Source organism: Pelmatolapia mariae, linkage group LG12 (assembly GCF_036321145.2).
Source record: "Pelmatolapia mariae isolate MD_Pm_ZW linkage group LG12, Pm_UMD_F_2, whole genome shotgun sequence".
In the NCBI taxonomy this organism is placed as follows: Eukaryota; Metazoa; Chordata; class Actinopteri; order Cichliformes; family Cichlidae; genus Pelmatolapia; species Pelmatolapia mariae.
Window position 1 is genome coordinate 13,783,919 of NC_086237.1, and position 24,757 is coordinate 13,808,675.

Below are 24,757 nucleotides of genomic sequence, written 5' to 3' on the forward strand. Positions count from 1 at the left end.
GTTCATGTGCTGGTCTCCTAAACCTGGATTGAGAACAAAAACTATTGTTGGTGGAGTTGAAGTTTAGCTGCAGGATGGCAAACTCACAAAAGAAGTAGCTCAGTATGTTGCTCAGCTGTTTTATTTGTCACCAAGTGCTTTGCAAAGGAGAGCATTATAAACTGTATTACTTAATAATCTGTTTAAGTGTGTGTGCCGGTGCTTGTTTAATTTTGGGGGGTTTTATGAAGTCATCCGTTTAACTTTAGTTGTGACATTTTTCTTAAGGATACGAGACTAAGACTTAGTGAACTCAAAGCACATGTTTTTTTGCAGCACTGACCCTGGTAGATAAATATACACCTGTAATAATCCTACACATTAATCCACAGTGAAAATACACATATAGTGATTGCTAAGAAAAACTCAACTCTTAGCATTTGTTTGCCCATATGGTGGCATAGAAATTAATCTTAGAGCTTTTTGATCGCCATAAGATGCTGCATTCAAAGCAACTTCACTCAGTAGTGAAATTCCAGGCATACATGCTCTTTGGCCTTGCAGCTGCTGCAATGTAAAAGGATAAAGAGAATGAAAGAAAGCAGAGGATAAAAAGCTTTCTATCCCTGGAAGGTCAAGTAGACAGACAGTTTTACTATCTCTGTGACAATGGCTCTAGCAGAGATTCACTGAACAGCACTGTGATAGGAATCGCAGACAGGTAATGGTGGAGCTGGAGAAGGAGTGGGGTCTTATGGGAGTAGTTTTCCTCACACTACTGCTACCCTATAGATTTATGTGATTGGGTCCACTGTCTCCCTCCCTTTGATGAAATTCAATAGCTAGACTGTATGCTAAAGTGGTTCTAAGCTTTAAAATAATTCCTGGGTTTTTTTGAAAGGTTATGATCATCTAAATAGTCAAAGAAGGCATGTGTCTGTGTTAAATCTAATATAGCTGTAAGTATATGTGTAATGCGTTTGCATCATCAAAGTTTTCTGAGAATGGGCTGATGCATGAGTCATTCATAAGCAATCGGCACTATTCTTTGAAAAACAATATTTGTCGTCTATTGAGTGTGTCTGATACAGCTATTAAGCTTCTTACTTGGCAATGTTGTAGCATAGTCTTAAACAGGAATCTAGGAGTTTCTGATCCAATTTTTTTTGCGATTGTTGTCAAAGCAGAGCACAGGTAATTGTAAAGCAGACTTTGATGACTGTAGCCCACTTTTTTGCTCTATCCAGCTCACTCGTTGCTGCTTTATTATGGACGTAAAGCCTGTATATGTAGGCCTGGCTGGTTAGCAGATTAGGTTAAGTGAGATTTAAGGCAGATCATTTGATCTCCTGCATCTTTATCTGATAAAGTCCAAACACATTACAGTAGCTGAACTGTCGTGGCTGCTTTCATAATGGAATATGCTTCTAGAGGCATTTTTTTACGGTTTAAGGGGCAAAAATGCAGCATGCATTGCACTTTTAGTAATTGTGCTTTTTAGTTTAAAGAGTTTATATTATCCACTGAGTGGCTTTTGTCATTTGAATTTACTGCCATAGGGATAACTGCTAGGGGACCTATTTTACCTACTTAAAGCCTAGAAGATGCATTATTGTCCATTCAAAAAACTGATAAACAGAAACTCCGAGATTTAGCAGTTTGGGGTGAAGAAGTATTATTTCTGCTGTGGAGCTGATAAAATGGAGCTTCCTAAATGTGTTAAACCTTGTGAAAGGAGTTTTGGTTCCTGTAGTTAGTGTCTAAATCTAACGAAACAGCATGTGAAAATGAAAACAGATAGTGAGTCAAAACTAATTTTAGCCCAAAGGATGGGTTTCAGGTGTAATGTGTGACAACACGTTTTGTCCATGTCTTATTACGATGAGGCTTGTTCAAAATCTGGTGAGCAATCCAAAGAGATTAGCTTTAATCTAAGGGACTTCTCAGACCAAGTTCGAAGTTAGTACCTGTTCAGTGCTTCACATTATGAAACTTGTGCACTGACCTTGAACAATCTCTTGTTTTGTTTGCATGGTGAATCACTGTTCTTATGTTTTAACTGTTGAGGGCCTTGATTAACATTAGCAGGGTAAGAGGATCAGGACCTTTGTTGCTGTCTTCAGTAGAATGTCATGCCGTTGTTTTGGTTGGGGTTACTGCGTGTAGTTGATAGATCCTCCTCCATCATCCTCCAGGCCCTCCCACCAGCCCCTGGTCCAGCCTGGGACTTTGAAGGCTAGCTGTTGAGATTCAGCAGACAGACGCCTCCTCGGGGGAACTGACATCATTAGAGTAGAGAGCAGATCCGAGCTTCTCTTCAGCTTCAACAAGGGAAAGAGGGAGATAAAGAAAGAGGGAGGGATCGAGAGAACGGAGGGCAAATTTAAGCAATGCAAGGTCAAGATCACGGCACAATTACCCTGGCAGCTATGTGCCCGGGGAGGCCGAAGCCCCTGACTTCTCACCCTGCCAAGGTCGAATGGGCCGCTCCTCGAGACAATAAGCCTCCCAACACCCTCCTGTCATTTCTTCATTCACTGCTCACCTCCCTCCTCCTTCTTCTCCCACTTGGTAGTTCATATGCTGTGAGCTCTTGACATTCATTTGCAAGCTTTTACGCATTGTGTTTCTTACAACTAGATTGCGTTTGTGTGTTAAATGACTGCTGCTGTTACTGACATCAGTTGGCTCCATGAAAGCAAGTGAGCAATCCATACTTTCACCCGCACAAGTCTGAACAAAGCCACTTTACATGACAGAGACAGTGCTGGCATTGTGTTTTCTTGGACACATGGAGATGTATCCTGTAACTCGAGAGTTTCGTAAGTATATGTGTTGATGTGCACGGTGTCGTATTAAGGATGTCTGTGCTGCACTGAAGAAAATGTGGGTACTACTGAAACCGGTTGTCTCATGTCCAAAATTAGTGTGAATCAAAACATTTCAGAAACTTCCTACATGTTAATCTTGTTTGTGCATCTTAAGATCTGCAGGTCAACTGAGAGCTCATGCATGAATCATCCAGGGCATCCACATTAAACTGCAAAATACAAGACAATTATACCACATGGAAACAGGCCTCTGCTGTTGCCAAATATTTGCCTTAGCTCAGTTTGCTCTAACTTGGAATTTTTTTTCAATCAAAACAAATATTGCAATTTTAAAGCTTTAGCAACAAGGAGAGCAGCGTACTTTGCATAAAATAATTCAGCTGCATGACATTGTATGATGTAGTCAGACAGGTAATGAAATCACTCAATTCCACAACAACAAGAGGTCAGGTTACTATTCAATTAAGCCACATCAGCGTATAACACTTTTATGCAGCACATTTTACATTTAAACTTTAGTAAAATCCTGTGGACTGTTCCATATGTTCCTAATCATGGACTGATATAAGCGGCAGCTTTGCTGTAGTGGCCTAGCTAATTACAATGCACAGTTATCCTCCTTTGTACACTTATTAAATAACTATTATCCCTATTAACACAATGGACATGATCCTCTTCTGCCAACTACAGCCTCAACAAGCTGCGCCTGTCAGATCATCTAATGTTGCAAATATGCTTTCACGCACACAAACACACAGAAAAGAAACACACAGTGCACAGGCACTCACAGATAGCAACGCTCAAATCCCCACACATGTCAGCATTTTGAGGGATCATATAGATGCAAATGCGACCATGTAATTGCACGAGCAGTAGATCTGCGCTCTCAAGGCTCGATGCTGTCATGTCAACGGCTGATCCCATCTGGTTTTCAGCATTTCTTTTTTTCTTTTCCAAGACCTGATTTCCATACCAACCCAAAGCTTTAGAATCCTCTCATCTTATCTGCTTTCCCTCCTCCCTTTTCCTCCTCCTCCTCCTGTTCAAACTCCTTTTAAAACCTGTGTCTTCAGGTCCAAGCAAGAATGATAGGACTGACAGCAAATAGACACATGTCATAGTCAAACACCGAAATGACAGGGAGGAAGCCTCTAGCATAGTTTAGGTTCTGCTCTTCCCTTCTCTGTTCCACTGTCTGTTCCTGACGTCTTTCATATCTGAAATACACACACTTTTTTACTCTTTTCATAGGTGCATTATAGTTTTGTGAGGAGTAATCCACAGTTCTGTCCAACCTCTACCCTTCTCTTTACCACTTTTTAATCTACTATTGGTCTCCACCCAATTTCCTTCTCTTATAAATGACTCTGTCTTCTCACTGTCTTTTTGACCCTCCATCCTTCACATTTTTGCATGTCAGGTACACAGGCTGCATGCTTTCTGCATCTGGGCTTATAAGGATTTAAAACATTCCGTATGCAGGCCTGTATGTAGAGGTAGATAAATGCCTGTGTGACGGCACTGTAATGCGTTACCAATCTACCAATTTACTGCACATCCAAAGAGAACGATGATCCTTTCCTTGGGAAAAACGACTTGGCTATAAGGGCACTTTAGGAGGAGGAATGAGCCAAGTATGTGTTTGTTTTTATTTATTACTGTGATTTTGGGATATTGTTCTTTATATATATATATATAAAGAAATACCATTTTATGTCTTATTTGTATGTTAATTATTTAAAGGATATCTACACAAAAGGAGGTTCCAAGAAAGTACAAGATTTCTGCTTTTTTATTAACTTAATTATGTTAACTAAATAACTACAGCTTGCTTTTGCAAGAATACACAAACATAACAGAGAACTATACAAAGGGTATTTTCTGAATGTAAACAGTGTTACTAAGTATAAGGTGGAATCCATTTTTATAGTGAAACTTTGCTGTTAAATTGTTGTTTAAAAAATAAATCCTAAACAAAACTTACGTCAAGAACATTTTAATTCGGCGTTTTCATTAGAAACTAATAATAACTAACCTAACTAACCTAATAATAGGTTAATAGTTTCAATGATAATAATTAAACTTTTCATTGAAGTCATTAGTTTCTTTCTATTGGCATGGTAGTTAGCACTGATGCCTCATCGCAAGAAGGTCCTGGGTTTGAATTCACCATCTGCGGGTGCCTTTCTGTGGGGAGTTTGCATGTTCTCCCCATGCAGGGGGTTCTCTCCAGGTACTTCAGCTTCTTCTCACAGTCTAAAAACATGCAGTTAGTGGGGTTAGAATAACTGGTCATTCTAAATTGTCCATAGGTGTGAATGGTTGTCTGTTTCTCTGTGTTAGCCCTGCGACAGACTGACAGCCTTTCTAGGGTGTACCCTTCCATTTTGCACTGTGGCGGCTAGGATAGGCTCCAGCCCTCCATCACCCCTCAGCGACCCTGAATTGGATAAATGGAAGAAGATGGATGGATGATGGAAACTAATAACTTACATGATTGCATTGCTCCATTTAGTATCCCAGTAAACTATTCCTCAGTTCATCTATCTGCAAGTTGGGCTTATTGGTCTGTATTAGAAGACATTACATCTTCATCTTGATATAATGTGCGTATAGACTCCGGTGAGCAGAACCAGACTGCTGTCATAACATTTTCATTGGCTGTGTTAAATTCACCTGACATTAAGAGACAGGCTTTACACAGTTTTACATAGCATAAATGGCCATTATACATACACACATATACATACACAGATATACATAGACAATTGTTTTTAGTCAGGGTCTGTGCCCTTTCTAAGCTGCTGCCCGAGTCTTCATCTTCTTCTTCTTCTTCAAATACCTAAAGTTACACACATGCACACACACATACACACACACATACATACCACAGATAAATGCATATGAGTGCGCCAATACACACAGCACTCCTACCTCCCCTTCCCCACCTTCATCTAACACATAACACTTCCTCCAAAATTTACTGGTACTGTGTGCTATGCAGGCATGAGATAACGTCCCAGAAGTTTTCCAAGGGCAGGGCCAGCGCTCAGACATCAGAGGGAAGCAGCGTCGAACCGAAGCTGATTCATTACATGTGTTGCATCTGCCTCCTATTAAAAAGCCCAGAGCACTCTGGCTGTCTCTCCCGGTCTCTCTCTCACACTCTTTGACTGCAAACTACCTCGCGAATCCTTCCATTTACCTCACCTCTCTCTCTTTCGAAAACTCCCTCTTTCTGTCTCTTTCCTCTTAACTTTCAGTTACCTCTGATGACATGCCTCACCTCCTCACAAGTCTCACAGGTTAGCTTTAGCATACGTTGCTACAGTACCTTTCCATTCCAGGACTTAAGTGTCCAAATATTACACAGCTTCTTTGTGTTTTTTTCTTCACTTTATTGCCTCATAGTTAGCTCTGAATAAAATTCAAACATTGTGTGCTCTTTGTTCTCCTGAGTCTGTTTTGTCTGTGATTAGGTTTAAGATTCTTGAACTGGCTTTGGTGGTTAGTTTTCCTGTGAGCTGTCTTAGCTTCTGCTGCTGTTCAGTGTAACTGGAGCCCCATGAATATACTCATAATAATATATTATGTTGCAGAATAGATTCTTATTACAGGCATACTGGCACTGATATATATGTCAGCTGTAAAGTAAAAGGTTTACACACTAAATAAATAAACAAGATACAGTTAAGATCATTTAGGATCAGCTTCTTGGTCACAGCTCTTGAAAGGGGACTAATTATGTCCATATTTTAAATCCAGAGACCCAGCACAAGAGCTTTTCATGATTCAGAAATATTACTCATTTTATACTTTCCCTATATGCAGTCCCATAGCTCATCCTCTGCCCCCCTGCTGGTTGGCCACATATTGATTAGAAAATATGATATTACCCTGACATTCCTGTTAATGACCCATTCCCCCAACCAACTGAAGAACACAGTCTAAAGTTAAGCCAACTAAAAGTTTAAGACTCTTCTTCAACTATCTATTTTTTAATGACTTGCTCATTTCCTTTTAACCAACAATCTCATCTTCAGTGTTTTAATTATGCTGCAGTGAGTGATAGGTATTTTAAGTTGTGCGTGTGCATGCGCGCGCGTGTGTGTGTGTGCTTTCGGTGAATTTGTTAAAAGGAGCCTTTTTGCAGTGCGAATGTCAGCTTCAACTGATAATTATTTCAGATTACATTAGAGGAAATTAAACATTTCTTATAGTACGTGTGAGGGTGACAAAGTTATCAAGTGCAGACACAGGAGAGAGTGTGAATGTTGCACTTCCAAAAATATAATTTTTACAACTAATAAGATCATTTTCAAGTGTTAAAAAATAATTAATGGTTTCACTGCAGCTGAATGGTCTTTGCCCATGGATCAGTGGTGCACAGTGCCCTGTGTATAAATTATCAGAGGCAAATTGTGTAGAAATGTAGAAATCAAGTCATTTATTAAAAAATAACTTGATCTTTGAAGAAACTGGGGTTAGGCTGAGAGCAGTGACTAGAATGCAGAGTTATACATTAATGATAATACTGATAAGTGTTGTCAGTACTTTTGTTTATTGTGTGACCTTCATCTGGATTTGCTTAATATTTACAGAGAGCAGTTCTGGCTTTGATTTTCAGTTAACTTCTGAGTTCAAGTTGTGAAAATCTCCGTGTGTAGCCAAACACTGTGTGTCATTTCGACATCTGTCTGGACCACTGAGCTGTCCCGCCAACAGACTCTTATCAGCTGATAAGACTGTTTACACCAGTCTTATCTCTGTCCACTTAAGGGCGATGTAGTTGAGAGTCATAAGTGATAAATCCATTCCACTCAAAACCTTCGGCACAATTTTCCATCCTACCGTTATTAAAGTCATCACTCACTATAGGCAAAAAGCCCTCTTTATTTACTGCATGTATCTTTTACAATACTGAATTATGATGTAACTAAGACATAAAGAACTCATTTGTAACATATGTCATGCAGTGAAAATGCCTCCAATCCAATATGCAGTAAGAATGAGGTCATAATGTTATGTGTAAACAGTTAATTTTTATTCTTATTTTCTGATGAATCTGTTGGAGAGAATACAGATCTATTTTCAATGGTTCCACTTTAACTTGGCGATTGGAAAGGACGGTTGAGACGGATGTAAAGGCACACACACCTGAAAATGAATGAATAAATCATTCTCTCTCTTACGCTCCTAAAGGTTTAGCTGACCACAAAGTGCAAATGTGGCATTTCCAGCAGCATGTACCACAACCTGAAATTGGTTTACTGAGACTTTGAACGTGCCCTTTTTTTTTCTTTTTTTTGCAAGTCAAAGTGAACTTTGACTTGCAAATGATTATGCAAGTTGGGAAAAAAATAAACAGCCTCCAATATGATCACCATTTGAATTTTTCTTCTAAGCATGCATAAGAGCTTTGCGAACCTTTGTACACCGAAGTGGAAGCTGTGCATTTCTCGCAAAAAAACAAGAAATAAATAAGAGGCTTCACAATTGGAGAGCAAAACGCAGATCCACAGCACTGTTCCTTGTTTTCCTTCCAATAACATCATTAGCATTTTGACATCATCCTCCTAATTGTTGTTTGTAGCTTTGAGAAATGGTTGCCTTGGAGTGAGAGTTGAGAGGGAGAGGAGGGGGCTGGGGTGTTTCCGCTGTAAGGGGCTTATCTGTTCAGGACAGATACTGTTCCTATGGTCTTGGCTGACAGGTAAGGTGTGTGTGCGTGTCTGTTGGTTGCAGTTGTCAGTGAACCCCAGGGACAGGTGCTGAGGGATAGGTTCGTATTTGGGAGCAGATGCACCTCCCCTTCCTCCTCTCTTGCCTTGTTCCCTCACTCCCCCAGGAGGCATATGGTGAGAGTGATTGGAGAGACCCAGGGCCCAGAGGGAATGCTCTTCTCCCCAGTTCATCTGTTTTAGATGGGGCCCTGCGGGACACTCAGGCTCTCCTGAGGTCCCCGTTGGCTGGGAATCAGGCCGAGTAGGTGGCTCTGCGTTCAGGTTGACTGCTTTGTTACAGTGCGGGGCGGGTTGCAGTGGCCACCCCTGTTAGCTTTACACTCGGCTGCATTCTACACTGCAATTTTGTGCAGAGGACACATGCCAAATGGCTAATAGGTCACACCTTCTCATTTGTTTGCACAGTACCTCATTTATATGCAGCGTGGCTTTTAATCTGCCGATTCTTGTCATGTCCTGGCGTCGGTGCTTGGAATGGAAACACCATCACAGGCTCATATTTGTAAACCAGCTTACAAATGTGATGTAGTTCTGAGTGCAGTAGGAGACAGCGTTATGGGGGCATTTTAGGACTTGTATAATATGTGTATCCCTTTTTATGTGGTCATTTATTATAAAGTGAGCTCTATGAATAATGTATGATTAAAAGCTGTAATGGATACACTGGGACTCGTCAAAATAAAAGCAAAAATCCATTTGCGCTCCCTGTAGTAAATCCACTTGCTTGTCCTTGGGCTAATTTCCAACTTGGGACTTGGTGGGGGAGTGAGTGCATGTATTGATAGCGATTCAAGGGAGGGAGGTGTTGGTTGTGCTGTAGAGGGAGAGGGAGCGAGAGAGAGAAAGGGGGGAGAGAGAGAGAGAGGAAAAGTGAAATAACGCATGGATGAGGAACAAAGTCAGGAATACCTCTCTTTCTCTCTCGATGCATCCTTCCTTTATCTCACTCGCTTATAGAGTCTCTCTTTCTCTCCTTGCCTCTCTCCTGTCTGTGTGTCTCACCATCTTATAGCTCCTTTCCCTGCCTCCAAGCAGCTGCCACTTCTGCGCCTGAAGAAAATGAAGGCAGATGAATCAATTTGGCCTGTGGCCCTAAAGTGCACTTGTCTGCGCCCCAGCTTGGGCGGGAGGGATAATGAGCCGATAGATTGAGCCGGTGCCGGAGCCCGGCACTGAGCGCGGAGGTGCCTTTGCCTGCCGCACCACCGGGCCACCCTCACACACATACACAATCCCAGATAGACACACTTACACACACATGTGCTCCCTGAGCAGCGGTAGCAGCCTGTTGTTGGGTTAATGGGGGTGAGGGTCCTTTGCGCAGGACACTTTTCAGAACAAATTAGAGGAAGGATCTCTATCAGTCATCTTCAGGCCTTCTTGCATTGCCCCTCATCTCCTCCTCACTCTGTGCAGGGGAAGCCCGTAGAGAAGAATAGCAGAAAGAAGGGAGTGTGTGTGGGAGGCAAGGTCCAAGATCTTAGGGTAATGAGGACTGACACTGGAACAAGGCCAAAGCACAGCCTCCCTCAGCACTGTTGACAGGTGACGGCAGGCTAGGGAGAGACAAGGCAGAGCGAACAGAGGAACTGGAGCAAGGAGAGGAAAATCGAGGGCAGAGCTAACAGCTTCTTTGATTCAAGGAGGGAAAAGGTGGGAGACCACGCAGTCATTCGATGCCCCCATAAAACCCCCTGCAAGGTGAAGAAGGAGGGAGGATCAAAGGAGCAGTACAACAAAGCATCACCCGCGAGCCTCCTGCCAGCTCCCTGCTGACAAGCTGCAGATTGATAGACACTGCAGGAAGAGGGCGGAAGAGTGAATGGAAAAAGAAACTTAGCCAAGCCTGAACAGATATGAGCCACTACTATGTCCATCTATGTCTAACCCTTTCTACGCAGAGGGGCTTTGCGACTTCACCCAGGGTTAGAGTAGTATAAATGAGGAGACCCACGTCGGCCCTACTCAACTTGGGGGGAAATTAAGATGCTGGAGGGCCTTTTGAAGATAATTAAAGAGCACAGAGCAGCAGCCTCCAGAGATGGACTGCAGACATGTTCAATACCGAGACTAATGGAGCTAATTTCCAGTACATTATTCATGTAAAACACAGGCCCTCACTTAGCTGTGTTTTTTTCATCCTATTTTTCTTCTCTCTGTAGTCTTAAGTCATCTCCCCAGTCTCACTCACACACACATTACTGCATCCTTTTCAGATATGGGATACGTAGCATTGTTGTTTGCTCATTGTTGGTTTCATTAACTCTGTTGTTAGTCTGTAATTCAGATGCTGGTCATTTTTATGTTAATGGTCTTAATGGCTTCATTCAGATGCAGTCACAAGAGTGACAGAGAGAGGCAAGTTGCATTTGCAATTTTTAGATGGTTTGGGCATCTGACAAGGATGCCTCCTGGGTCTTCTAGGTGAGATGATCCAGGGATGTCCTACAGGAAGGAGGCCATGCTGGAGGAGACTATATTTCTGCTGGTCTAGGAACATTTCAGTGTACTCCTGGATAAAGTGGAGGAGGTGGCTGGGGAGATGGGGGTCTGGGATGTCTGCTTAGGTAGCTTCCCCTACACCCAGCCCTAGATAAGTGGAAGAAAATGGATGGATGGAAAATACTCAAGTTAAGTTTAAAAACACTTTTGAATAATTAGTTATCCCTGCAGTTTTCACTAAGAGCTGCCAAATGTAGAATTTATAGTCAAGACTCACAAGCTGCTCGTTTGGTATTAACGTTATATGATATTGTGCTAATACAGCCCTGTATCAAATGGCCAGTGATGGTTATAACGGCGTTACAAGTAACGGCGTTACAAGTAACGGCGTTACAAGTAACGGCGTTACAAGTAACGGCGTTACTTACGGCGTTACTTTTTTCAGTAACGAGTAATCTTAACTAATTACTATTCCTATCGTTACAACGCCGTTACCGTTACTAACAAGAAAATGCGGTCCGTTACTATTTTTCAACAAACAGACGGCTGAAGCTGTCTTCAGCTTACCGCATCTTATATCCGTTGCACGGAAGTAGCTGTCTACGTTAGTAATCTGGGCGCTATAGCTTTAAGCAGCTGCGCGCGCTCCTGCGGACGGTAATCACAATCACTTTTTGGCACAACACCTGGAGCTAATGGGGCAAATCAATCGCATGAGTGCTGCTGTTTGACTGAGGAAGAATAAAGTAGTCGTAGTAAGCCAATCACATGACCACTTAAAGATGACAAAGCAACAAGGTGATATATACCAGTTTTTAAATTGTGTTAATAGGCCACGTAAAACCATGATGTAGATGATAAACAATATATATGCGGCATTTTTTCCTCAATAGTTTCGTCTTGTTTAACGTCTAAGGACAGCGCTAGCAAGCACTCTCTGCTTGTGAGCAAAAAATAAAAAACAAAACAAAAAAAACGCTCTTTCGTGTTGGTGGAAAAATGTACCATGTCGACCAATCAAACAATGATATGACAACATGACATTTGGTTGTATAGGAAGAGGGGGAAGTTTTAGGGGTGACGGCGAGAGAGGGAGAGATAGAAAGAGAGAGAGCGAGTACGTACATATTGAATGCAGAACACCTGATTGTTATATAAATAGACTGAAATGGTTATAAAAAAAAAGAGGGTAAAAGGTAAATAGCTGTTGTGCATATGATTTTAAAATTGACAATTTATATTTGCATTTAAAGTTATGAAATTTGATTCATTAAACATGTTTGTGATGGTTGCAGTAAAAAATATAACTTTTTCTACTCGGATTTTATGTTTTTTGTGTGATTTTAGATCAATTGTGTTAATACAGTATGTCAAAATGAAAACATAACCGTAAATTCAGAAACGTGAGGTTGTGCTAAAAAGAATGATACCAAACAAGGCAAAGTAAACAGTTTTTAAAGGTTAAATGTGGAGGGAAAATCAAAAGTGGTTAAAAATGGCCAATTGTACCCTGGAGCCCAGAGGGTTAAACATTTTTTTTTTAAGTAACACAATAGTTACTTTTCAAGTAATTAATTACTTTTAGAATCTTGTAACTCAGTTACTAACTCAGTTACTTTTTTGAAGAAGTAACTAGTAACTATAATTAATTACTTTTTCAAAGTAACTTGAAAAAGTAATTAATTTTTCAAGTTACTAGTCTCATTTGCACAGAGACTAGCTGTGCAAATGACACAGCTAGTCTCTGTTACATGACTGTGCTCACAGTTTCTACACACTTCACATAGCATCACAATAATAGAAAGAACATTTAGTTGCTGCTACAGCATGATTAGCCTTGCCCTAATACTGTCTGGAACAAACCTAAATAAAGTTTTAATTTTACAAAAACTATGTGACATTTTGAACCAGTGATAACAGTGTTTTCTCTCTGTTTTGCCCAGAGTGGATTTTAAAGACATTATTTAGGAACAGAGAATAGTTATAACCTTGGACTTTGTCACCACTTGCAAGCAGTTGAATTTTAGCAAAGACAATTAGTCCCACTGTCAAGCTTACTAACTTGTCCTCTAACATTAATGAGTATACAACAAAAGAAAAGGGGAAAAAAAACATGAAAGCTATATAGCTGGGAGTTTAGGGCCAATTAAGCACCTCCCCAGACAGGAAATTAGTCCCTCACTTAATCACAGGCAGTCCAAGATGCCAATCCTTTGTCAGAGTTGGTGAATTCCTGCCTAGATCAATTGCTATCCCATGCAATTGAACAGCAGGTTGGGGAGCGGTCTTTGCACGCTACATCATTAACCTAGGTGCCTAATTAGAAGCTGTGTTCTGATCAATAGCCAAATTGATTGCTGACTGGGAAATGTAACCCCAAAGTCCCTGAGGAGACGGAAGCACTTTGGGCACTTTGGGAATGTGTCAGCAACACTGATGCTGAGTAAACAAAGTATTCAGCGCCAGCACTTGACAGCAACACAACTGTGGCTGTACCTCGACGTTCCGTCTCTACTGACGTGCTTACCTCCCTGCCAAGGAGGATTGCTCTGTTTGTGCTCTCCTTGAGAGGAGGAAATCAAAAGGGCCACCATCTATTTTGAGATTCAAGGAGTGATTAGGCTGACAGCTAGTTGAGAGAGAGCGAGAGAGAGAGACCGAGGGAGAGGCGGGTAGAGGTGGAAGTCAAACCTAATTAGGCCCACCTGCCAGGTCTCTCTTCCTACCATTTCTACACCCTGATTGCTAGGCGGCAGCTCCCCGCCACTGCTCCTCCATGCTCACCCCACCCTACCCCTATCCTGTCACTATTGACCTCAGCACACTGCTAATGCCCCTTGGCCAATCAGCATGCTTGCCCTGGCGGCAGCAGGGTAATTAAAAGGGAATTGTGTCTACTTGGCTTGTGAGCTGGTGGGCACAAGGGTAGACAAACATTCTCTCTCTCTGCCGCCCTGCCTCCCTCCCTCTCTCCCAGCCAGGTGGTACCGTACAGGACCTGTCAGATTAGCTGATGACCCTTTTAATTCTAGCCCAGCCGGGGGCCATAATTGATATTTACCGGGAAAGGTTAATTGTAGCAGTGATCTGCTTAAATTACAGTGGAGATCAGGAGACCGGGGCCAGACACCATACTTGCCACCGGGGGAGCTGCTACACACAAACTGCTAGTCAAATGGATTACACCCCGCGGCCATTGCTGCTGTACTCCAAGGTGGGGAAGCAGCACGGGACATTGTGATTGGCTGATGCTGCAGCAGCACAGAGTCTTCCTTGCTTAGCTCGCCAACCTCCCATCTGGCTGGGAATTTGGTTGCACACCAACTGTGGGACTTGATGGCCTACAATAAAGCAAACCATCCATGTTAGCATTAGGGCTGTCATGTGTTGGTTTCGCCGTGATTTTACATTAAATCAACTTTTATTTGATATTCTGTATGTGCTAAATAGGAAGTTTTTTTTCTCTAAAATGTTATACACATGTCAACATTGTCTGCAGTATTATCTACTCATAGTTCATGTTACCTCTATGTTTTTGCTTGGTCATTCTGGCCTTTCAAAGTTAGCTTATGGAGCTTTTAGAGCTAACTGAGGAACTGGGCTGGACTGGAATTTTAGTCCAGCAGCATATTATTTGCTTTTTCATTTTTCAACCAAGGTAAGGATATTACAGGTCATAGTTATTCTGTCCTGGTTAATTTTGCCTACCCAAAGTATGATTGGGTGTGCCCTCACATTATCTAATGTACAGTATGTGATCAAGAAGGAAATGTGATTTCACTCAAGCTGAACTATGCTGACTAGACTTATAGTTAAATAAATCAGTCGAACTCAACACAGAGCAACTGAATTTGCACTGATCCCTTAAATTAAGTAAACCCAGCACAGTTGTGTTTACTTAATTTGCCCTGCCGCATTACCCATGCTGGCTGGTGCGACCAGCACCTGTTGATTGAGGTTTTGCGTTCCAGGTGTTTTTGTTGCAGCCAGTTCTATTTTGCATTTAACCAAAGTATAAACTGACTCTCACACACTCATTGTATTTCCTTTGAAAGACTGTGTTCCATGGTCAGTTGAACCCATTTTTATTCGACTGTGCTTTACATAGTCACCTGGTTCAAAGTACATTCGACTAAGTTAGAGGAAATAACATGAGCTGGAATATAAGACACAGTTTAACAGACTTGTTATAAATGATTTAAAAAAATTACACTACCACTGCTGGGTGCAGTTTGACAGGAAACCAAGCGAATGAAAAAGTATTTTAATAAATTTCACATATTTGCAGGTAGATCAGAGTTCTGCTATTCTTTTCTCATGTACCATTGTGTGCAATGTATTGTTTTTGTTTTGTTTTTTACTTTGGTCTTCTTTGCAATTATTGTGTTTGTTTGTCATTTCTGTCAGTCAGATATAAAGTTGGCTAATGCACAACTAAAATCTTTCTAGCGTGATTAAATGTTTGGTATTATTAGATCTTGTTGCATGGGCTGACACTGAATTGGAAAAGGCAGCGATAGAAGGCAATCAGCAATCAACAACCCAGCATTCTGTACAATTTTAGATGGCATGAATATTAATAGAGATTTCTATAGTTTGTTGCATTACATAAAGTAGGTGAGACTAAAATGTGCACCCACCACAGTTATGAAGTACACTTAGCTCTCAACAAGATAGTTTTAAATTGTTGTTTTTTTCTCTGGTCTGTGTAAATATTTCAGTCTTCTTCTCTTTGCCATCTTGTTATAGCAAAAAGGTGTTGCAGCTTTCAAATTTGCTCACAAAAACAAAAAATACAATAAGTCAGTGTCTTTAAGTAGTGGCATGGTCGATTATATGACTACATTTTTAGACGATGGCATCATGTCTTGTGTGTTCTGCAGATCAAACCTTTGGCTCTTCATCCAGTCAAAGTTGGCGAGGACGAGACTGAACTCAGTCGACCACACAGGAGCAACTCCAAAGAGCAGCTCAGTGAGGTGAGTCCACAGACGAGACCCAAACTCTAATCTCAAATAGCCTCTTTGAGTTGGGAAGAATGCTAGTTGGTTAATATGTCTCTGAAGGTTCTCGGTCATCCAGGTCATCGTAGTCTTAGCAGCTTGGAAAGAAAAGCTTCTGCACCAAAACTTTAAGAAGTCCAGATGCTTTTCTTTCCAAGCTCCTTAGGGTAGTTGGTTAACAGCACATAGAAAGGACTGGTCACACAATATCACCTAGTTTACTTGCCATTACGTGAAGCGTGACCAGTTAAATTTAAACATAACCAGGTTCAGCCAGGTGTGGGTCGACCTCACCAACCCCAGAACGGAACGAGTTAAAGGAACGGTTCCAATTATCCCTGCGCCCGCATCCATATGCCAGCCCATTTAGAAGATGAGTAGGTGGCAAAGCAAAATGGAAACCAGACATTGGTTCAGCATAAGGGATGAAATAATGCAATTTAGATACAGGGGAAGTAATGAGAATTTATGCAAAATCCCAAGCGGCTCATTTGAAATGAATGTAGAAATATGCTTCCTAACTAATGCCTGTCAAGCAGGCCTCCCAAACCTAACTAAATTCAATCAGACTGTTCATTTAGCTGACTAAAGCAGGAGGAGCGAGAGAAAGAGAGGAAGAAGGAGAAGAAAAATGTGCAGCTTCCTTTTCCAGCAGGGTTGAAATGATGGGAAGGAAAAAGATTTAAAAGAACTTATTAAATACATTGTTTTAAGTTATTCATATTTCCAACCGAAAATTCAGTCTCATGAAAAAAAACAGAATCCCACCAACCAGCCTAATTTTTTCCTATCTTCATTTTCTTTTTTCTAAGCCTCGCTGCTCAGTTTCTCTCATGCATCCCCCCTCCGCACTGTTTTTCTTGAATTTGTGTAAAAGGCTGTCTTTTAATGAAAAAGTCAGGAGGAAGAGGCGGGCTTGTCAGATAAAAGACCAACGCTTGTTGACAGCTCTGACAGGGATATGCGACAAGCACTAAGAAGGAGGGGGCATGAACGAAGGGGGGCGGTGGAAGTGGTGGTGCTTGCTGTAATGGCGAGGGGTGGGGGGAGAACACGGTTGAAAATTGCACGCTGTAATCGGCGACGGTGTTAGATGTGGCATGTCTCTCTAATCTGCTGCCAAATAAATGGTGCACAGACGTTGATCGCTGTAGCCACGCCATCTATATCAATCCATCTCTCCTCCTCTGCCTGTCTTTATCTTTCTTTTTCTCCTTCCATCTTTTCGTGCGTGTTTCTTCGCTGGCTGTATTCCACCCGGTGAAGGCCTGGACGTGACACACAGCGTGTCATTGTCTCCCTTATATTTCTTACTTTTTCAGCTCCATGAAATCTCCACCACCGCACTGAGAGCTCTGCTAATTTTCATAAAATACGCTCCACCACATCAAAGTGGTTCCCCAGCTTTAAGAGCTCTTAACTAATGATGTCGCATTGGCAACAAGTAAAATGGATTTCTCTTGTCTTACCGCCAAAGGAAACGGAGACAAATGCGACATGCGGACGCACCCGCCTGCCTGTAAAAACAGTCATGCATCAATTTGTGAGCAGGGGGTAAAAAAAAAGAAAGAAAAAAATGCAGGGGATGCTGTTTGTTCATTGCCATGGTTGGGTCTTTATCTGTTTATTTTGACTAGGTAATTGTGCCTGCAGTGCAGTAGAGCCCCTGCACTAAGCCACGCAGGGATTAGGGAAATGTGAGGTGGGAGAGGGGGTGGGTTCCACTGTAACTGTGTCCTGCAGAGGAGGGGGCGGCAGTTGTGCTGCTGTCGGGGTCTCGAAAACCAAACTGTATTCACCAACATATCCACCCACATGCACCCAAACCCACCCACCTACCTTATTTTCCAGCCACAGAGGGCATACGTGTTCACATCCTTTTTCTTATTATTGTCCAACTAGTAGTGATTGGCCCGCCTCCTGGCCTTCATGCAACGGTAAAAAACCAATAGTCTGGGTTAGGAGAAGATGGACAGGACCCTCCCCTTTTAACGCCATGTTTTTCTTTCTTTCTTTCTTTCTTTCTTTCTTTCTTTCTTTTTTTTTTTTGCAGGAAGAGTGGAGGAGGGGGCGTGGAAATTGGGAGAGGATAAGGGGGTGGATTTAGTAACATTTTTCTTCTCTGGGGCTGTTTAGTTAACCCTTAAATGCCGCCAGCATCCGCCCCATCTCTTTCGCCACCAACCACCATAGCCACCACACACATACTTGTCCTACTCCCTCCCCCAACACTCTCTCTCTGGGGCGGGTTCTTAAATCCTTTTGAAGTCCTAAGCACTGCAGAAATCCATTGAGAGCCATGTATAATGGCTTTTAAGAGAGAGTGTTTAGCTGTATGCCGACCCTATGGCTTATGAACCACTGGCGTTTTAATGGATCCCCCTTTCCCTCCCCTCTTTTTCTCCCTTCACCAGCACTAAATCCAATGGATTGTCCCTCATTATCATTTAAATAAGCCTCTCTTTCTACTCAGAATGCTGCAAGTTGAATGAACTCGACATAGTAAGGCTAATTCCAAATGGCCTTGGCCTCACTCCACCTATGCACATATGCACTTACGCACACAAACACATGAACATACACACATTTTAACGCACTCACAACACGCACACATATAAACAACAGACCGCATTTTCCTTGAAACACACTTTTGGCCTTTTTTATCCACATATTTTTGCCTTCTGTTCAGCTCTTACCCCCCATACTCTGGCCTCCTCTCTGGTTGCGGTAGTGAGGATAGCAGAAAGGTTGAGCAGAGTGGGAATAGCCTTTTGATTCCCACAGAGCCTACTTTCCGGTTCGCAGCAGGACTCCTCCCTAATCGTCACCACAGGAGCCGTCCTGCAAATCAGAGGGGCACACAGGCGTTGACAAGGGCTGATGCTTTGAGCAGGTGTGGGAGAATGGATGAGGGACATTGCGAGGGTGCAAAACAAGGGAGGCAGTGGCGGTGAAGGTGTGGGGGAGGTCGTTTTGGATTGAAGGTGGACCTATGGATGAAATTGGTCTAGCAGAAAAGTCTCCTCCAGAGACCAGGGGGGAGAAATTGCCAATCTAGACAGAGGAATAAAAGCAGTGAAAAGTGGAAGTGGAGGGAGGGATTTTGAGATTGGTATTCGTGCTGGGCGCTGACAGACAGAGCAAGAGAACAGAACAAAACCAAGCCTTTTCTGCCTCCATACTGCTCTTGTTCAGTATTTAGAGGACTGCATTAGAAAGCACGGGAGTTAAATGGGCCGAAACACGTCCCTTACTGCATAAAGAGATATTTATCCTGAATAAAAAAGGGACAGATAAAACACAGACAAGTAAAAGACCTCATAAAATTGATGGGCACTGTGTATAATTTTTACACTTTGTAATATCTTTCTTTTGTAACTCTGTCCATTATCACAAGAATGTTAGCATCATCAAAAGATGATGTTCCAGTGTGTAGTTACCCTGATGACTTTGATCTGTGACAACAGATCAATTTTTGCTCATAGATCTTTATATATAAGACATGTTATTTAAATGGGTGACAAATCTAGTGACGGGAATTCGTGACCTCATCGTGACATCGTGAGGTTACAAATCACTGTTGTCTAGCAACAGGGAGAAGGCCCTGAAAAGAGACCATCCCTCATTCAAACACCCGCCAAATTTGAAGCTGCTTAGAAGAAAAGTTGATGGAAACGTAAAGAACACACTGACGCATGGATCCCTTTATTATTAGTGAGTGCCTGTTGTCGCAGCCACGCTGACATCAGCAAAGTTTGATGTCATTGACAGTGCGCTGTTATTTAGAAACTATGTTATCTGAAATGGTGTCATTGTGTGGACACAAAAGAGTACATCAACATAAAGGTCAAGGATGATGACATAGAACGGGCCTCACCCTAACCTGCAGGACCCCACAATGACACCTTCCCAACAAGTTTGTGTCGGACCTGATAGACTGTTGTTGAGAAATTCAAACAACACACATGCATACAGAGATTTCTTGATTTATTCTAGAGATGAACATGGTGGGAACAGTGAAAATGTTAGGCTATGAAAGATTATGATTTTGGAAATAAGCTCTTATTTTTGTGCACCATATTTACCGATGCCCAGTCATCCAAAGAATGCTTGTTGTGATGCTCTTCCTGATCTAAAGAGTTAAAGGGGAAGGAGGGATTTGTTTTTTAGCACTAAACAGACACTTAAAATCTTCAGCTATAAAATAATTCCTGTATCAAATTGTTTTTTAATTTATCTCCTGATGAAGGTGATGGAGTCCCTCTCATTTGTCTGTTGACGTCTCTGGGAACTAAATTCAAACCAATAAATGATACTTAATTTTCACATGTAGCACTGCAGCGCATTATGAGGACAGACCAGTACACCCAGAATCTCACTGTTGTGTTTACACAGATGTGGACCACTGGACTACAATCATATGTTTTCCACAGTGTATTTGTAGTATGGGACTTTTTGTTTTTAGACCAGCTACCCCTGTTGTTCAGAACAGAATGAATGGTAGCAATGTGAGCAGGCGTGGGGTGCATAGTAGGGCGGGTAAAAGGTTAATGTGAATATTGATATTAAAGCTACGCTGCTTCATCATGTCAGCGTGAGCAAGTGAAACACTCCTTAAAGGTCATCCCTGTTCTCCTCTCTCTCCCTACAGAGTTCCACTCACTCGCTGTCAGGCCGTGGCTACTCGGTAAGTGACATTTTCATGCTTCATAGCTTTACGGCAGAATTACAATCTCCAACGACCCGCTTTATGGCCCCGGCGCTCGACATTTTAATTATGTTAAATAGAGTAATGGAGAAATCATGATATTAGGAACATTAATTCTGGCTGACTGACTGATTAAATTGCAGGAAGGTGTCCTATGCTACCTTGGCAAAAAGGGCCTCGTTTTATTGGCATTGATCAGCGCTGTTCGCCTGAGCTGCAATTTCGATGTCAGAGTTTTATATCTTCCTCCAGTGACTGTCAGTGACGGATGTTTCTGCTCACACATATGAAAAAAATGCTTAAAAAGACTTTTGCTTTTGTGCTATAAATCCATTTTTTCACTGCAGGAAGGCTGCATGTATGCATGTTACAGTGAAAACTGTCCCGTGGACTTTTGGAAGTGACTGTATACTAATAAGAGGTAGTTAGAGAGTTATTTTTTAATCTTAGAACATGTCGCCTGTTCAAGGTAAATGTGCCCAAGAGGATTATTTAGTGCCACCTAAGAAAACATCAGCTCAAACCTTTTGAACATAAACTAGCTCACAAATTGTCACTACAGGACTATTTTTATCCCCTGAAAGCATCTGTTGCCTTGCCCCAGTGCATTCTCGAACCGTAAATTTGTGTTCTTCCCCTCCCATTGTTTCAATGATGTGTGTAGTCTCTGGATAATACAGACAAGCGGTCGTCCTTTATGTCCTTTCCTTAAAGGGAAACTCATAAGAGGAACGTTGTTTAAAGTGTGCTACTTTTAGCTGATGAGTGGCATATGGCAGTTCTCATTGTAGCTTGGAAGCAATCATCTCGGCAAACAAAACAACTATAAATGGTTTGTCAGCCTTAATCTGCCTCAAAGGACTACAGTTAAAGCACTGAACAAAGCTCAACTTCAGAAGACATTGATCTCTGTGCGATCTTCTTTTTTATTTTGTTTTAATAGAACATGTCACATTCCTTTTCCCCAGTGGCTGCATGCTCACAGATGGATGAAAACAAACAAGACCTTCCAAAAAAGCTTGTGGAGCCCTTTGGCTCGAGCTGTCAGTTTGAGTCGGCAGGGAACGAGGCCCTCTCTTTATCTGAAAGGAAGAAGGAGGGGATCAGAGAGACAGAGGGAGAGAGAGAGGGCAAAAATGGAGGTGGAGTTGGCGTGGAGGTGGTTGTGTGGGAGGCAGGGGCATTGTGCAAGCAAAGGAAAGTCCAGTAACGAGGGCAGGAAGTTTCATGTTGTCTGGCTCCCCACTCCAGCTATCCAGTGGTGCTATCTGCAGCGTTTCTAGCCTACAGGCACCTCCTGGGTACTGAGCTCTGACTCTCAATCTGCTCTGCTGCTGGGCCTGCATGATTTCTGGGGTTTGCTTATCTGTGAGTGCTTCGGGCTTTATAGCATGATGGTTTGGAAGGAGAGACATGGGGTGCGAGGTCAGGGGGCTTTAGGGAACTGCCAGCAGAGACTGAGTGAATATGGGAGGAGGAGTAGGGCGAGGAAAAGACCAGGGGCTTGATATAGTGTTATAGCTGGAAAAAAAAGAGGCTACGTATGTGGGCGGAGGCCTGGTTATGAGTAGGGGAGGGTCAATGAGGCAAGCTCAAAGGCAACTTTGCGCTACTGGCCGCTGATAGCACGGAAGAGCTATCTAATAGTTGGCCTCTGGCGGTCATCGCTATCTGCTTTTTTGCTCCTCCACAATAAAAACTCAAGCTGGTGTACATGGTCCGGTTATCTGTCACAAGTCACTAAGATTTAATAAAGTGAATCTTTCCTGACAGTTTGTCTTTTACTTCTATCGGAGATGCTTGTTTATGCTTCCATATGTCTTTCTTCTTATGTTGCCTGTAAGGCTTGAATGGCCTTGACTGATTGGTTTAGAGAAGAACGTAGAGGACGTTCCTGCATTTTAGTGCCAGACTCATGCATAAGGAGTGTTTTGGATATGCCGAATACCTTAATGCTCTCTTTAAATTCTTTGGTTGTTGCTTACAAAACACATTAGCTGTTGGTTTAATTGTACTAACTGTGTTTTTGTAAACGGAAATCTTAAGACACAGGTTTTCACATTGGTATGATATTTTTTTTAATCTATTTTTCAGATAAAACTTAAAGAAAAATGGAAGAGTAAGAAGTAAATAATATCACATGGCTAAATGATACCAATAAATGTCTTTACCTAGTGGAGCAAAACACAGCAGGTTTTCTAAGTCGTGCATTTTTTATGCAATTTCTAGTTGTTCAAATTGTCCTTGATAAGGGAAATGGGAACATACCTTCTTTATATGCACACAGCACAAACTACACAACACAAACAGACAGTAGCATTTAGCAAGCTTCGTAATAAAACTATTAAAAGTTAACTATTAATCTGAACATAATTTGTTTATCCAGTTGATGCATTTGAAAGACAGGCAGTCTTGCAAAGGCTGCACCTGTCCTGCTAAAACCCACAACCCTCTGTCCCACCCATCGCATTTCAGGGTGAGGATTAATCTCCGGAGCATTGAGTCCAGCATTGATATGTAGCAGCAGGAATGAGACTTGCTATCTAGCTTGCTGTGGAAGACTGGATATGGAATTGTTTATCAGTCCAACTCTCTTCTGTCTGCTTAGTGCAGGCTTCATTATAGCCCTAGCTATGTTTGGGAGACAATATCTGTTCCTTGTTTCCTGTGCTGCTACCTGATTGTTGTTCCAGTGGAGATGGGTCTGGGCTCGGGCGATTTATCATCCTCTCAGGGGCTCCTCGATAAAGAGTCCAACATCTGCACCTGAGAGATACGTGCTGCAAGAAACGGGAAAATGTCAAAAAAAATCTCACTTCAACGATCTGCCCAGCCTGTCATTACCCCTGGGTTACATATATTGTCTGGAGGGGGAGATGTTGTAGCTAAGCCCAAAAAGACAACACGCCGCTCTTTTCTTCCAGATGAAGTGATTAAGCGCCAGTCACCCACCCCACGTCTTTTGAAACCACCCAAGGCCAAGCCACGGCTCATGTTTTCTTTGACGATAAATCCATGCAGGTTTTGTCTGTGACAGTATAATCTAACTAGTCTGTATTGGGAGGGTTTATCTCCACTACGTCAGAGAGTCAAACCTTAGCTGAAGTGTTTGTGTCGAATAGGAGTATTTGGAGCTCTCAGACACACCCGTTCTTCATTTCCCCGTGCTCAGGTTGTCATAATCATATTTAACGCTAAATGAGTACACTCTAAACAGAGCAGTCCCAGTCATGTGTGCATTCTTAAACAATCTTGTTTTAATTGATTTGGCATTCACGACCTCCACGTTGTGACAAATGCACTTGTTTGTCTGAGTGACGAGAGCTTATCCCAAGATCTCTATCAAATACAAGGATTATGTCACTTAATTACAGTAGGAGCCATTAAAAGCTCCATGCTTTATTTAACAGAGTAAAACAGATTTGCTGGATTTAATGCTAAACACAGCAACTCAAAGGAAATTGGGTGTAAATTATAGCTTGAATTTAATTTTTGAAACAAGATTTTTTTGTTAATATACTCTGGCGTCTTCACCTGCAGTAGATGGAGCATCTTGTCTGTCTCTTTGTACATAACTCTCCCTCCCTCACTCTGTCTTTCTCACCGCGCCTCTTTCCAGTGGGGTGTGCAGGTCTCTCCATACCACTGGCTCTGCACATGGTGAAAATTAGTGAAGGAAACCAAGAGCCCAGCAGGAGTGGGCTGGGGCCCTGACATTCTATTGGCCTTGGGGTGGGGCGCTGCCTGTCAGTGGTCGCTCTATGAGGGCTGTCCGCCTTAAAAAATCTATTTGTTTATCCCCGTGTGCGGTCCGGCTTCAGATCCTGGGCCCTGCTGCTCTCTACGCACCAGGGACCTGGGCTGTTGCCGCTAGCAACAGATAAAAATTGCTGTTAACCACAGCAGGGCCCACAACACATCAATCAACCGGTCTGATAAAGGCTGCAGGCTTCTTGGGCCCCGGCTGAATGGTGCAGTTGAAAATCCTTTTCCAGTGGCTGAGCACACAGAGCCGTGATGATAGAGGCCCGCTATCATTCAGAGTCGAGG

At 42.3% G+C, this 24,757-nt stretch overlaps 1 protein-coding gene across 11 annotated transcripts in view; it reads left to right on the forward strand.

Annotated features, from left to right (window-relative positions):
• Positions 1-24,757, forward strand: part of fbrsl1 (fibrosin-like 1) — a 273,826-nt gene that overhangs the window by 104,289 nt on the left and 144,780 nt on the right. For all 11 annotated transcript variants that reach the window (XM_063488923.1, XM_063488927.1, XM_063488918.1 and 8 more), the window contains exons 3-4: positions 15,880-15,975; positions 20,651-20,686. In XM_063488923.1, the coding sequence (XP_063344993.1) occupies positions 15,880-15,975; positions 20,651-20,686 (132 nt within the window). The remainder of the gene's footprint in view (positions 1-15,879; positions 15,976-20,650; positions 20,687-24,757) is intronic.